We start from the raw sequence: 15,903 nt of genomic DNA, 5'->3' as shown, positions 1-15,903 counted from the left end.
TGACCATGTCATTTGGCTTAAAGAACGCACCGTCTATCTTTTAACGCGCTGTTGTAAGATCCCTCGGATAATTTGCGTATACATACGTCATTGTGTATATGGATGGTATTATGATTATAGCTTCAACTATCGAGGAAGCGTTAGACAGACTTCAAAAATTAGTTGTTATTTTCATTAAATCCGTATTCTCTGTTAATTTTTCGAAATACTCGTTTCTCAAAACCCACAGGTAACGAAACCCTTATACCCTCTGACCTCAGGTAGCAAAAGAAATATTGAATGGACTGAGATACATGAAAATATCCATCAGAAAGTAATCTCTGTATTGACTAGTGAGCCTGTACTATTGATCTTCAATCCGAACTTTCCTATAGAGTTGCATACAGATGCTAGCTCTGAAGGCTATGGGGTTATATTAATGCAAAAATTTAATGGTTCAAATAGAGTTATCGAGTATTATAGCAAAGCTACTAGTTCAGCTGAGCCGCGATATCATTCATATGAATAGAGACTCTAGTTGTATTTAACGGAGTAAAGTTTTCCGCTATTATTTGCATGGCCGACTGTTCCTAGTAATTAAGGATTGTAATTCGTTAAAAGCTTCTCAGAAAAAGGCTGACTTAACACCAAGGGTTCACCGTTGGTGGGATTTCTTACAGATTTTTAAATTTGATATCGTGTATAGAGAAGGTAAACGAATGGCTCACGCTGATTTCTTTTCGCGTAATTCTATTACGGAACAATTGCGTAGCAATTCAGATAAAATTTTAAAGGAACGCATAAATTTGACGGAAATTTCCCAATCATTGGCTCCTTGTTGGGCAGCGGCGCGACCCAGAAATTAGTAAGATAATAATTGATTTATAAAATGATGAAATCGCGTCCGATCTTGTTAAAACCTATGAAGTACGGCAGGATTATTCCAATCGAAAAATCCATAGGCGAGGTAAAACATTATGTTTACATATTGTTCCATGTGCTTTTAGGTGGTCGGTAATAAATCATGTGCACGAGTCAATTATGCACTTAGGATGGGAGAAAACACTTGACAAGATTTGTGAGTATTATTAGTTTGAAGGAATTACGAAGTATGTTCGTAAATTCATTGATAACTGTTATACCTGTAAAGTTTCCAAGTCAAGCTCAAGGCAAAGTACAAGCAGAGCTTCATCCTATTCCTAAGACCAGCATCCCTTGACATACTGTGCACATGGATATTACAGGTAAATTAACGGGTAAAAACGATTTAAAAGAATACGTTATTATTTTGATAGATGCATTTACCAAATTTGTTTTATTATGTCATACTCGAAAAATAGATAGTTTCAATACTATTAAGTCTCTGAAAAATGCTATATTATTGTTTGGCCCACCGACCCGTATAACTGCAGATCAAGGTGGATGTTTCACAAGTAAAGAATTTCAAGAGTATTGCACCTCATAAAACTCAAAATTATATCTTTTAGCTACGGGTTTAAGTCAGGCTAATGGCCAGGTAGAATGCGTAATGAGTACCCTAAAAAGTATGTTTACTGCAGCCCAAACGAGTGGAAACTCTTGGCAAGCAGTTGTAAACGAAATTCAATTAGCAATTAATTTTACTACTAATCGAGTTACTAAAGCTAGTCCGTTAGAATTGCTAATTGGCAGAGTAGTTAGACCTTTTGGTATGATAGTTGATCAAGACGATAAAGAAATTGATATCTCTGACGTACGACAAAAAGCGATTGATAACATAGAAGTTAATAAAAAATATGATAAGTTTAGATTTGATAAGAATAAAGCAAAGATAGTTCCATTTAAAGTAGGAGATTTGTATTAATTAAAAATAAAGAAAGACACCAAACAAAGCTTGATCCGAAGTTCAGAGGTCCATTCGTGGTGATCAAAATTCTCGACGGTAATTGTTATACCTTAAAGTCTTTAACGGGCAATATAACATATAAATATTGTCATGAAAACTTAAGAAAAATGCCTGAATTCCATATTCCTATTGAATTGGATTTATTAGATGATTATGAAAGCGATGAGCATGAAGTTTCTCAGAAGTACTTTGAGACAGAGTCAGAAACCACTAGGAAAAGACTAGGCACTAATGGTAGTTGTTGAAAGTCGCATCACTTGCATCAGGCTGTAGATCACAATGGCAAATCAAGGTTGGTTTGGCCAGAGTATGATGGGCAGTAGATGATGTGGTGGCGATAAGAAAAGATTTTTCTTGAGGTCGCACCACTTGCTCCAAGCTGTAGGTCGTACAAGCAAATCTAGAGTGATTTGGCTAGGGTATGATAGGCCAGTTGGTGAAGTGGGGGGGACAAAAGAAATCTGTTGGCCGCACTATCTGCGCCAGTCTGTAGTCGTAACTGCAAACTCAGGGTAGTTTGAATCAATTTTGTTTATCAAAATTGTCAGGGCGTGAAGGCCAGCTGGTGAGATGGCAGGGGCCAGATATGAAGTTGTTGGCTGCACTATCTGCACCAGTCTGTAGTCGCAACTGCAAACTCAGGGTAGTTTGAATCAATTTTGTTTATCAAAATTGTCAGGGCGCGAAGGCCAGCTGGTGAGATGGCGGGGGCCAGAGATGTTGTAAGCTGCACTACATGTGTCATACGTGGTTGACAATGTGGCGGGGGCTTGAGGTGTACATAGTTGGATTACTATTTGGGTACACAGTTTTGCTGTATGAAGTATGCAGTTGCAGACCATTGTGAGTGCTAAGGGTCTATACCTGGGGTGGTAGTGAATCTAGCTTGCATGTTATCGCTGGAATAGACAATTATAGAAATTTTGAAAAGGCATCCTCAAGAAAACTAATTTTATTTGATTTGATAATCGAAAGTTTTTGTCACTTGAATTAGCCTCTGAACAAAGAAAAGTTATATCTTCAAAAAAAAAAAAAAAAAAATATGACGGCTTGTAATAAAATATTTAGCTATGCACCCGAGGACGTGTGATCGTCAGGTTGGCACACTAAATACGGTCCAAAATTGTTTCTTTTAATTTTTAAATTTACAACAAAATTTTTTTTAATTTCCGAAAATCATATACAACCATATCGGTTACTTGGATTTTTTAATTTTTTATTTTATATCTTTTTGTAAAGTAATAAAATTTTTTTTTCTTAATAGTCTTATGAACGTGGGCTTGGCGTGATTTTTTTACAGTGAAACTGTTTTTGTTCGGATAAGTAATACTTAAACTTTAACACTTAAGTTATTTCTTTGATAAGTAATCCGATCACGTAACGGCTTCAGTTTGCACTCAGTTTTCCAATTATCCGAGGACTATCTTCAGACACGAATGACCTTGATGTAGTCTCTTATTGCTGAAAGGAAGTAAAGAGGAAGAAAACTAAGAACAAGATTAAGGCTACACTTTGCTATTAACTTATAATTATTTTTTGTCTTTAGTTTATCATTTACTCTTTAAATTACCTTCGTTATTTGACACTTTCACGGAATCCATATCAGATCCCTGAACCGGGGCTGAATATTTTTGTTTTGTGCTTTAAGGATACAACTTTTAATAGGACTGAGGATGATAGATAAATAGTATTACCCTGTACCGGATTTAACTCTTCAGTATCTAGTATGTCATAACGGCTTTATATATTTAGTTTATATTTTTTATTTAATGTAATATCTTCCATGCGGTACTATACTGCGTTTCAAAGAATTTGAATCAACAGGATTATTATTATGTTGGATCGGTACAGACACGCGTATTAATCAATTCCTCCTCCTTAATCATCTCCTTTTATCCTGCTGTCGTATCATCAGCCGCGGATAAAAAATATCTTTATAATTATAATTATGATTTTAATTGAATGTTTTTTTTTTTTTTTTTTTTTTTTTTTTTATTATTGAAAATAAAAAATAATTTTCGAGTAAGCAAAACGATTGTGACCTTAAGGAATTTTTATATATTTCTTTATTGACTCGTTTCTGAGAATAAAAATAAAATAATGATATAATTTCAATAAAAATAAATTCCCGATGCTTTCCCTATTTATTATTCCGCGGAACAGTTTTTCTGCGTATTCGAATAACTTAAAACGTCTCAACCATCTTACTATAGTAAATACATTTTCATACAGTACTACATTCCCGTGAAAAAATATTCTGATCAGGCTTGATATGAGCTGATAAGGCCATATAAAAATTTTTGATATGTTCATATCTGGCCTGATATGATCTGATATGTCCATATTTAATTTTTGATATGTCCTGATATGGCCTGATATGGCCTGATATGAAAATTGGCCATATCAGGTCTGATCAAGCCTTATCAATTTGATATGTCTATATCAGACTTGATATAGCTTGATATGCTCATATCTAATTTTACATTATTTTTTAATAGGTCCTGATATGCCCTGATATAACCTTATAAAGTTATATATACTTTGATAAACTTGAAAAAAAAATCCCTGATCAGGGTTGATATAACTTGATATGGATTCATATGGTCTGATATACTCATACCCTTACCAACACATAAGTAGTCTTATGTACTCATATAAAGGCATACCCGAATAAAAAAAACTATTTATCATTATATATGATTCATATCTAATTATATAGAAGCATATGTAATTCATTTATAATTATATAGATGTATATATAATTCATATAAAATAATATATGAATCATATAGAATTCTATATAATTTTTTTTACTCCAGTGAGTATTTTGTGATTACCATAAAACATTCTCTTTTTCTATCTAAGAGTCTGTTACTCCAATGATTAACAATCTTTTAATATATAGTATTTTTCGGATGAAATAATAGGAATTAAAAAAAAATTTAATTTCACAAAAATTATTAGTTTTGTCAAGTTCAAAAATTGTTAGCCAGGCCCTCCAGCAATATATAGTTCCATATACTAAACAAATAATTCCATTAAAATTTAAGCTTTCAATTCTCATTTTACCTCGATTATTTTTTTAATTTCAAAGAAATTATAAATTTTAAAGCAATGAAGTACCTGAACAATATATCGTAGAATCATTTTTGCGATTTCATGTATACATAGATAATTTTATAAATCTACATATAGATACCATTATTATATAAATATTGACAGTTAATAATTAATAAATTAGATAAAAAATTTTGTTCACTACGAATCGATCATGTATACGATTCGCATTACTTGTAGTTATAATAAACTTTATTCTTCAAGTAAGTCTCTTAGGTAAACGGGTAGTGAATTAGTCTTTCAATCGGTAGGTCCCCGGTTCGATTCCCACTCGCGCTGATTTTTTTTTTCCTATGGAAATAATTATACATAATTATATAGGACCATTTTTCATTTATAATTATGTAATATAATGATATATAATTTCTTTTACCGGGGCGGGTACATAGTCTGATATACTTATATCAAGGCATATATAGTCTGATATGGCCAATTTCCATATCAGGCCTGATATGGACGGTTTATATCAGGCCTGATATAGTCTGATCAGAAAATTTTTTCACGGGTTGACTTTAATGAAATGAAAGAGACACTTTCATATTTTGAATTAACATTCATGAAGTGTCCTCAAAAATAATAGCGATTCTTCTTGTGAATTTGAATAATAATATAAACAAAATTACTCAATCAGATACCTACAGCATATTCAAATTATTCACATAATTTTACTCCATCAATATTTTTAAAACTTTTTACGTAATCGTGAATGGTTTGTGTAAACTGTAGATTTTAGTCCAGACGTTTACATTTGATCCTATCACAACTCGAAAGTGGAATGTGTTTATTTATATTGTATATATATAAGTGTTAGTGGGTTATCGCGACCTAGGCGGGTTTTGAGACGCGAATGGAATCCCAACTCCAAACACACACTTTTCTAAATCTATCTAATCAATTCAACTAAATTAAACATAAATAATCCTAAAAACCCATTAAATGAATACTGTATTTTATTTTTGAGAAAAATATTAGTATAATTTTGCATAAATTTGAGAGTTTTTAATCTTACGCTGATAGAGGAATTTATTAATTGTTAATAAATTAATTTATTTGAAAATTATTTATTTAGTATACGTAATTATTTAAAAAACTTTTAATAAATATTTTTTGGGAAGAAACACTAAATTTATTGACCACTACTAAATATCTTTAGTACCGAAGAATTTACACTATTAAACAAAATATTCTGTAATCCATAATTTTCACTCTTCATTATTTATTTTAATTGTTATATTTTTTTATAAAAAAAAAAACTATTAATTTACCTGATCTACTAGAATTTTTATATTTTAAAGTTATAGGGATATAAAAAGTGTTCAAATAGAATTTCGACACTCACTTTTTATTCAAGGGTCCAAATAAATGTTCATTAATAGTTAAAAAGTATTTTTTATCAATCACCGAATATATATTAACTACAAATTAATATTTATTAGTATTTCTAATATTGTGTATTGATAAATAATTTATTAACTGTTAATTAATATTTTTCAACTATAAAAAAATATCAATCAACTGTTGATAAATTAGATTTGATGAATGATTCATAAACTATTAATAAATATTTATCGAATCATCTAGTATTTGAGAATCATTTATTAATAATTAGTAAAGCTTATTAAATATTAGCAAATGCTCGTATTAGTGTACGACTGTTGCGATAAATTCAATTTAATAAAAAAATTTGTAACTACCCAAGTAAGTTTCAAGTGGAACTTCCGCGAATTATTTCCAACGGAAAGAATGTCACACATGACTTCCTATATACCGAGTTACCGCACATTTTTTCTCCGGGTATTAAATTTTTATCGAGTACATGTATGTGTAATTTTTATTTACCTTTTTAAACGTTACGTTACACTATTATTAAAAAAAAAAAAAAAAAAAAAAAAAAAATTCTGGAGGCGAAATCGTGAGTCGTGAGCGGCAAGAGTCACGCACGAGCTTGTAAATGTGAAGTGTAATCTTAATGAATGCCCAGTAATCAGGAATCAGGAATTACCTTCAGTCTATGTAGTCTGTAGTCTCTAATGTGATACTACTTCGTTACAAGTTATGATAGATAGTAATACATACTAGAACTGAACAGAAGTGCTAATGCTGGATTCGCGCGTGTAGAATCGGTCATACTCGTAAGTACATAGTTAGGTCAAATATATAAGAAAGCTGTTCATGTAAAAGTATTGTTGATTGGTGTGTAAAAGCTCTTTGATTTTAGCTGAGTGGCCTTGTTTTTCGAGTGGCTGAATTAATTATTTTTTACCTGGTGATAACCTCATTTGGTATGTTGTAATGAGATAATATAATAAGTTAAGTAGAAGTATTAAGTATTAAGTATTAGACTGTGATTAAGTTTTAAAGAATTTACAGAATAGAAGTGAAAGACTTTGTTCTTTGATTATAGATATTGCAGTCGTTGAAGATATTGATGTTTGATTTCTGATATTTTGTTTTTTATTGTTGTTTTTAAATTAGGTCAAACTTAGAAATTTTATTATTATTATTAAAAATGTGAAGTAGCTACAGAACAATAATAATTTTAATAATAATAATAAAAATAATTTTTAAAATTGATATCAATAATGATTCATAAAAATGTTCGTGTAAAAAAATTTTTTTACAAATCAAGAGAATTTGCTCATCGTTGAACTTATCAAAGGTAATCAAATTATCTTAAAAACAAGTAGTAGATGAATACGAAGTAATCTCAAGATCCGGTAAGAATACGAACATAATCGTGATGACAAAGTGTGGTCTATTCCTCATTCTATATCTATCCAATACCCTATATTCTACATCCTACATAACATAATATAATACATCCGTAACCTTTCAAACAAGAACTATTTTATAAATAGAAGTTACTTGACCGTTCAAGACATGTGCCTGTCAAAAGTAAATTTTTTTCTCAGAAAAAGTCTGAAAATGCGGATATAGATAAAAATAAAATTACGAACAAAAGTAAAGAGAAAATTTGAAACGCGTTGGAATTGAAAATTAGTCAATGAGCATGTTGAAAAATAATAAAAATACTTGGAACAAAAGAAAATGAATAAGTAGGTAAAGAATTCAATGAAGAGTCTTACATTTGGTCGTTAACGTTCTGCGTTTGTCGTCGTCGCAGTCTCTTTGACCCGCTTTCTCTTTTCCTACCCGATTTGTCTCTCTCTTTTCCTCTTAAACTCGGGACTTGGCTCTCGACTTTCCAGCTTTTTGGCTTCTGGACATTCCAAGTGATAATATTTTCTCAAACCAGAAAATTTTACACTTTTAAAATTTTATTATCATTAGTTTGCTTCCCACCTGCTGATTTTATCAATCAATTACAATAAACTTGAGTTTTAATTTTTTTAATTTTTAATTCACTAACATTCATTTCAGTTATAAACAATATTAATAATAATAATAATTTAAAATAAGAATGAAAAATTGTTTATGCCTGGAGGGAATACAGGCTAAAAAAAATTATAAATAATTAGAGAAAATTGTGCAATAGACTAGATAGCCAATAACAATTGTAAAACATAGTCAATTTACAATTGTAAAAAATATATAATAATAATAATAATAATAATAATAATAATACAAAAATTTATTTATTATTGATATTATTATTATTATTATTATTATTATTATTATTATTATTATTATTATTATTATTATTATTATTATCATTATTAGTTAAATAATAAAAAACGAATAAGATAAGTTAAAGATGATAAAGATAATAATGATGAAGAGTAGAGTTAAGAATGTTGACGCACGCGTGTAACGAGTCTTTGCCCGGAGAAATAAAAAATCAAATAAGTAGGTCATCCACTTGTCTCATGACTTTTTTTTAGTTTTATTTTGTTAACTGTTTTGTTTTCTTTTAATATTTAGTCTGTTACTCTCATCATATCACTGTTGCAAAATTATCAATAAATTATTGCACCGGAAGTGACTATGTTCCCCCAACATACAATTTTTATATCTTATCATGTGTACTAAAAATCGATTAAGACGAATCGAAAGACATTATTTGACATGTATTTAATAATTCGCATTTTTATTTTATGGCAGTCGTCAAGTCAAGGTGATGAATCATGGTGTGTAATGTGTATGATATGATGTATCGATTAAAGGTGAGATTTTTTACGGCAAGTGTATAAAGGTCATTACTCTAATTGGGACAAATGATGACTACTTTCACTTTGTTTTTATTTTTTTTTCTCATGTTTATGGAAAAAATTAATGGAAGTATTTATAATCATTGTTTTGTAAAGATTTAAATGTTTTTTCTTTATTTTTTATGATTGTTGTTATTTCTATTTAAATTTTGTTACACTGTTTCTCACACTGAGTTTATTAAAATGAAATATAAGTAATAATTTCTACAATTTCAAATTTTGGAGTTAAAGTTTTTCTTACAAATTTTTAACTTTAACAAACTTTTAACTTTAATTCAATATTCTGGCTTAAGAATTGGAGAAATTAAAAAATTTATGAGGACCATTCTTATAGAAAATTTAATTCCATACCAAAAATACATTTTATAATTTTTGCATATCTTCAATATTTACCTCATAATTTCAATTCCCAACTTTTACAACTACTTTTTTTATGTCTTTAAACAGTTCAGATTCAAATTACTTATTTATAATAATAATTACTAGTGATTTTCATCTTAATTTTCGAGAGTAGTAGGCAATATCCTGGTCCGGTTTACTAAAATTGAAAATTACAATATTTACTCTGGTTAGCTGGTTAATTAAAGCTGATTTACGTAGAAAGTTTAAATAAATCATATATTATATGTTGTACCGAAATTCTTCAAGTCACAGACCTCGAAATTTTTGACTTAAGAAACAATTTAAGTGTTTATGTTTAACGTAAAAAGTACTTTCGAGTCTACGCTTTAGCTTCAGTTAGACCGTTATATTAACATGTCACATATCTGGCCGTAATAAGTTAATATACAAGTATAATCTGAAAAATTTTCTTTCCGAAATAAATTTTTGAATATTTTTTTTTGTATTAATATATCGCGTTACAAATGCCATAAGGGCGTATCAGCCTATTATACGCCCTTATGGCACCCGGGGTACCCATTGGGAGCCATAAGGGCGTACAAAAAAAAATTTTTTTCGGGAAACAACGTATTTTTACTTTAAATGCATAGAAATGATAAAAATTTTTTTTTTTAATTTGAAATTAACTTTGATCACTTTATTTGTGATTGAGAGTGATCATTTTGAATGAAAGTAGGGTTTTCAATTTCTAAAACGAGTTTTAACAAATGATTGTTTCAAATAATTTCTTCATCATTTCTACGCGTTTCAAGTAAAAATACGTTGTTTCCCGAAAAAAATTTTTTTGTTACGCCCTTATGGCTCCCAGTGGGTACCCCGGGTTGGCACCCATAAGGGCGTACCAAAAAATTTCAAATTTGAAACAAATTTTTTTTCGTTATTTCTACACGTTTCAAGTAAAAATACGTTGTTTCCCGAAAAAAAATTTTTTGGTACGCCCTTATGGCATCAGTAACGCGATATTCATTATGTTGAAAAATGTTTCTAATGCATAAAATTACAATTTTTTTAACACGAAGAACATCTTTTAATAACTTAATCCGGATATAGAAAAACATTTGTTTTGATCGGTAAATTATCATAATAATATATAAATCTGGGATCGTAATATTTAAATCTATTTAGTGTAATTTTTGTAATAGATATTTAAGATAAAAAATATCTTGTGAATATTGCCTTTTGAAATTGACTTTTTCATTTTTAAGTATAAATTAAGAAAAAAAAATAAATAGAATTTTTCTAGTAATTGTATTACAAATAAAAATAAAGTTAATTAAAGAGTTACTTTAAAGGCCTTCACAGTAATTTAAATAAAAGATATAAATTATAGGGTGAGTGAGCAAATGGAAATTAAGACAGAAAGGGGAAAGCGTGTAGGCGTTAATTTTCGTATTGACTGAATGGGTAAACAATTTTCGGTACACGATAATAATTATCTATGTATGGGGAGGTAGAGACAGTCTTACTTTCGAAATATAAATCTTTAAGGCTATCACGATTCAAGCATCAATGCACAGTAATTTATGAGTTCGTACCCGTTTATGACATTCACTAGCCAGTTATCTGGAGAAATAGTTCATACTAACAGCTAACAATGCTAAGATAATATTCAATTAAATTCTTTTGTTTCTTTTTTATTTACTTGCGAAATTTCCTGATCATTTTTTAACCAGTTATTTTTATGTTATTTCATTTTAGTATCATTTTATGCTCAGAATTTTATTAATGCGAAACATTAAATTGTCGATGTAACTATAATTAGTGCTCCGAAATTGTCTACTAACTCTTAATTATAAACAAACGATCCAAAAGTGAAAGTAAAAACAAACAGTAAACGAAAAATTTTTTTTAACCGAAAAAAGGAGATTTAAAAAAAAATTTTTTTTATTATTCTACTTTTAACAAACTTTAGAAAAAAAAAATTACTGTCAATAGAAAATCAAATTGAGAAATAATAATAAATATTGAATTACTTTTAACAAGTTTGAAATAAAATTAGTATGATTAATAAAAAAATTCATTTTATTGTGAGATAAGTGGAGGTGCTTGATGAAATTGCGGAAAATATTTTATAAGTATATACTTGTAAAAGTAAAATTATTATAAAAATATTTTTAAAACACCTCACCCATTTTTTTTTTACAATGAAGTGAAATTTTTGTCAATCATTATACTCTTATTTTAAACTTATTAAAAAACATTCAAAATTATTTTCTACTGTTTAGTTTGGATCATATATTTATTTTCATATTTTTTAGTACAATTAAGAACTATAACCGTAAGACTGTAATATTTTTCTGAAATAAAAAAAGAATCCATTCAGGATACTAGGATAAAGTTACTAAAAAATAGTAATGCCACTGGTTTTTAACACAAGTGAAAATTTTTAAAATAAGCAGACGTTTTAAAATCAGTAAAAATGATGTTTGAGGCTTCAGTTACATAAATACCTACAGGTCAACCTAATAAGAACGTATTAAAAATTACAGATCACAATTTTTCAACAAAAAATTTTTTGTTCTGCGAGTAAAATATAAAATACCATTTCTCAGTAATTCATGCGGCAAAATTAAAAAAATTTTTACGGTAGCTTCGAAACCGAAGTAAATAATTTTTAAGTACAAAATTATAAACTTTTCAAAATTTTTTTACCAAAAGTCAATTCGCAATTCTCGAGAGATTTTTTTCCTTTCAATAACCGATAAAATTTATTTTTTCGAAAGAAATTGCATCAAAAAAATTAGTTTACTTTGAAATCTCACTATAAAAAAATTTCTTCCTTAAAAAAAAAGTTCTTCATAATTTCCAAAAAAAAAAACTGACTTCGCTAAAAAATTTTTATTAAAGAAAACTTTCAAATAGTTACACTCGATAGTAATAAAAAAAACTTCATTAAAATAAAATTGAAAATTTTCCAATTAATCGGACATCTTGAAGGTAAAAATAACATTTAAAGACTCTGTTGCATAGGTACATACAGGTCAAACTAATAAAAGTGTGTTAAAAAAACAAGAGGTAGTCAAAGAAAAATTTCACACAGAAAGAAGAAAATTCTTTTTGACTCCGGAAAACGGAAAGCAACTTAGGCTTTCCAAAAAATTTTTTTAGCTCAAATAAACTTTTTTTCTGTGCATACATCTTCTTTATCAGTTAAAATATAATAAGCCGTCTTCCCAATAAATCACCAAGAAAAAAATTAAAAAAAAACTCACTTTGGAAGAAGGGTTCTGCAAAAAAGTAGCAATCCCAGCGCGAACCCGATTTTTGACTCCCCTGACAGTTCCCTTGGCACTTCTTATGGCTTCCTTATCAAGAATTTTATATCCCGCGAAAAATTCATCGTTTTCACACTCTAGCCCTTCTTTCTTCTCATTACCCTCAGGCTCCAACTCATTAATATGAAACTTGTAGTACCTGTCGTCCTCATAAACATACTTAATCTCCTGGCCTTCATTACCACTGTTCCTATCATCTTCATTGCTATTATTACAACTACCATTATTATTGCTACTAGTACTACTACTACTAATATTATTATTATTATTATTATTATTGCTATTATTATTAACACCATTACTTCCACAATCAATCTCTCGCTTGCGCTCTTCATACGTGCACTCGGTGATCATCGGCGTCATCTTTTCCGGCTTAGCATTAGCCTGACAACTGGACGACTGCTGCCCGTTACTCAACGGTTCCACCTTGGACTCGGTTCCCGTCGAAATATTCGTAATCTTCAAAAGGACAACCTCATTATCATTATCATAATCATCATTATCATTACCACTAACTAAATCAACCTCCTTAAGCTTACTGACAATCTCTTCACCATCTTGATCTTGATCTCCATCTTTAACAACTTCCTCTTCCTTAATTTGCGCCCGCCGATTAAGAGAATCACAGCTAACATTGCTCTCATTATCATCGCTATCTATTTCGGCCCCGCTGCTTGTCAAGCTTCCAGTTCTAGTGTGTCCGTTCCTCCCAATTGCAATACCTCCGCCATCTTCTCCACCACGGCCATTTTGTTCTCCAGTCTGCCCCAACAAAATAACCGACTGGCTCTTCTTCTTCGGCAATGGCGGGGGGGTTCCGTCCAAATCACTGCAGGTTCCACTGTCTAAAGTGTCACTGGGCGAACATTGGCCACTGGTCATCGTCAAAATACTTCCGTTGTTGTGATTGGTCTGGTAATTTCCGTAGTAGAAGCAATTTTCAGCCATTCGCTGGACCATTTCTTCGGAATCGTTAACACTTATTCGGACACAATCACCAATTATGCTGCCACTGTCGTTAATAATATTATTGTAATTGTTATTTCGGCTTACGAAACACTCCACTTTGTGCACAGTCGGATCCTTAACAGTATCTGGTGTCAAGTGAACACTGGATATCACTTTTCCACTGGAATCGGTTGATAATATCGGATTTATCTTTATTTTAACAACGTGAGCTGGTTGATAAGATTCGCGGGAGGTTTCGAGAACTGGACTTGAAATTTTTGAAGAATCCGAAGGACTAGATGCTCCCCAGGATCCTGGTAAGAGTTTGAAGGCTGGATCTGGAACGTATACCGTTGCTCCGGTGATTGCTGATCCTGGAAGGGGAGCTACGGCCACTGACACACTATTACCTTCATTTTTGCAATTATTATTATTATTATTATTATTGTTATTATTGGCGTTGTTAATGTTAATATTGTTGTTGCCACTTAAACTGGACGTAACAGTCATAGTTAGGTTATCCATTGATAATTTTTAGCAAGACTGAGTTTTCTTGGAGATATATGAGACACAATTAGTTATGATAGTTAACTTGCAATTTCCATTTTGAAATAAATAAATTATAGGGGCATCTGTTGCGTTAAAAACCTGTGCACAGCTGGAACGACCTGAGCTGCGTGGAGCCGCTAACTGTACTGTTAGCTCGTTGGTAGTGGCTTGTCGGATGGAACGCGACAGCCTTTTGCGGCCTGGTAGGGGCGAAGTGGGGGACAAATGGGTCTCATAACGTGCCCAAGGCATTCTCTGTGCTACTGGCTCTATGCTGTGAAGGATTTACATGTTATGTATTAATATTCGATTGGTATTTCAGTTAAATTGCTTAGTGTGTGTGTTTTGTTGAGATTCAGGTTTTTTTATAGTAAAATTCTGAGCCAGCGCACTCTCTCGTGAAGAATTTTGGACCAATACACCTGCTGAGGATTCGGCTGATTCATCCTAGGTTTTGTTTTGTTTTATTTTGGTTTTCAGGAAGGCCCCTTGGTAATGGGTTCGAGTCATTGAAAAATCAAGAATCCGAGGTCGAGAAAACAGGTTACGCGGGTTTTAAGGAATTGTTTTAGTGGTTTTAAGGTTGTCTAATTTGAGGAATTTCAGATTATTTAAGGAGCGAAAAAATTTAATATTTTGTTTTGGAAGATAAAATTGTTAAAATTGAAATTTTTTTTTAATTTTCACAAAAAATGTTAATTGAAAAAAAAAATTTGCATTAAGAAACTTTTCTTAACATGAAAATATATATTTTTGATAATTGCTGAAAGTCTTGTTTTGCATGAAAAATTGGTCGAATTTATTAAAATAAGTTTTACTTGATTCAAATAAAACTCCACGTAGTAGAATAAAGATAAATATTGAATTGTTTTTAACTTCTCACCAAGAAAATTGAAAATTTTCAAAAATCGGGAAGTTATTGGTTTTACACCGTTTTTTTTAAATCGAGTTTTCATCAGATCTCGACGTTTTAAAGAGCACAGCTAGTGTGAAATTTTCAAAAAATCGATTTTTCTTTTTTTTCCATAATTCGATAGGTTATACCTTTAAAAATAGCATATTAAAATTTTTAATCGATATCTCAAATAGTTTGTAAGTTACAGCCGTTTAAAGAGTAGCCGCTCGGCAGTAAGAATAGGATCATTTTATCTTTACACGTGTTTTTCTCGAAACAGCATTTTTCGAATTTGCTGCAGTGATTACTCGAAGACAAATGATCCGATCACTACCAAATTTTTTTCTGCATGTTCTGTATATAGTTCTTCATACAATGACCCTCCAGTTTTTTGATTTGATCAAAAATCGAATTTTGGCAGGCCAAAAACGACCAAAATTTTGGGTAAAATTCAACTTTTTTTTTTAAAGCACCGCCATTTTGTCAGTTTTTGATATTTTTTTTCGACCGAGGGTCATTATACGAACAATAACTTCTAGTTGAACGAGAATTTTTTTTTTATATTTCATTCATAGAGGAGGCCTCGGAGGACCTTTTTTTAGCGCTGTGTATGTATGTGTGTGGATATATGTAAACCTCTCATAACTTTTGAACGGCTTGACCGATTCTATTGCGGTTGGTGCC

The 15,903-nt window shown here is 30.5% G+C and overlaps 1 protein-coding gene and 1 long non-coding RNA gene across 3 annotated transcripts in view; one reads left to right on the top strand and one right to left on the bottom strand.

Moving 5' to 3' along the window:
- The window catches only part of LOC123271556 (putative uncharacterized protein DDB_G0279653), a 214,510-nt gene extending 199,549 nt beyond the window's left edge, over positions 1-14,961 (bottom strand). Inside the window, exons 1-2 of one of the 2 annotated variants that reach the window (XM_044737923.1) lie at positions 12,765-14,961; positions 8,732-8,872 (exon numbers count right to left, since the gene is read on the bottom strand). In XM_044737923.1, the coding sequence (XP_044593858.1) occupies positions 8,834-8,872; positions 12,765-14,300 (1,575 nt within the window). In that variant the 5' untranslated portion in view covers positions 14,301-14,961 and the 3' untranslated portion in view covers positions 8,732-8,833. Of the gene's footprint in view, positions 1-8,731; positions 8,873-12,764 lie in introns of those variants that run through there. The other variant, XM_044737922.1, reaches the window with a different exon arrangement.
- On the top strand, positions 9,344-15,685 carry LOC123271565. Its single transcript, XR_006510907.1, has 2 exons — positions 9,344-9,380; positions 15,500-15,685. It is a non-coding gene; the product is annotated as an uncharacterized LOC123271565 (long non-coding RNA).
- Positions 15,686-15,903: the final 218 nt, after the last annotated feature.

Source organism: Cotesia glomerata, linkage group LG9 (assembly GCF_020080835.1).
Source record: "Cotesia glomerata isolate CgM1 linkage group LG9, MPM_Cglom_v2.3, whole genome shotgun sequence".
NCBI lineage: Eukaryota > Metazoa > Arthropoda > Insecta > Hymenoptera > Braconidae > Cotesia > Cotesia glomerata.
This window is presented reverse-complemented; position numbering and strand designations above follow the sequence as displayed.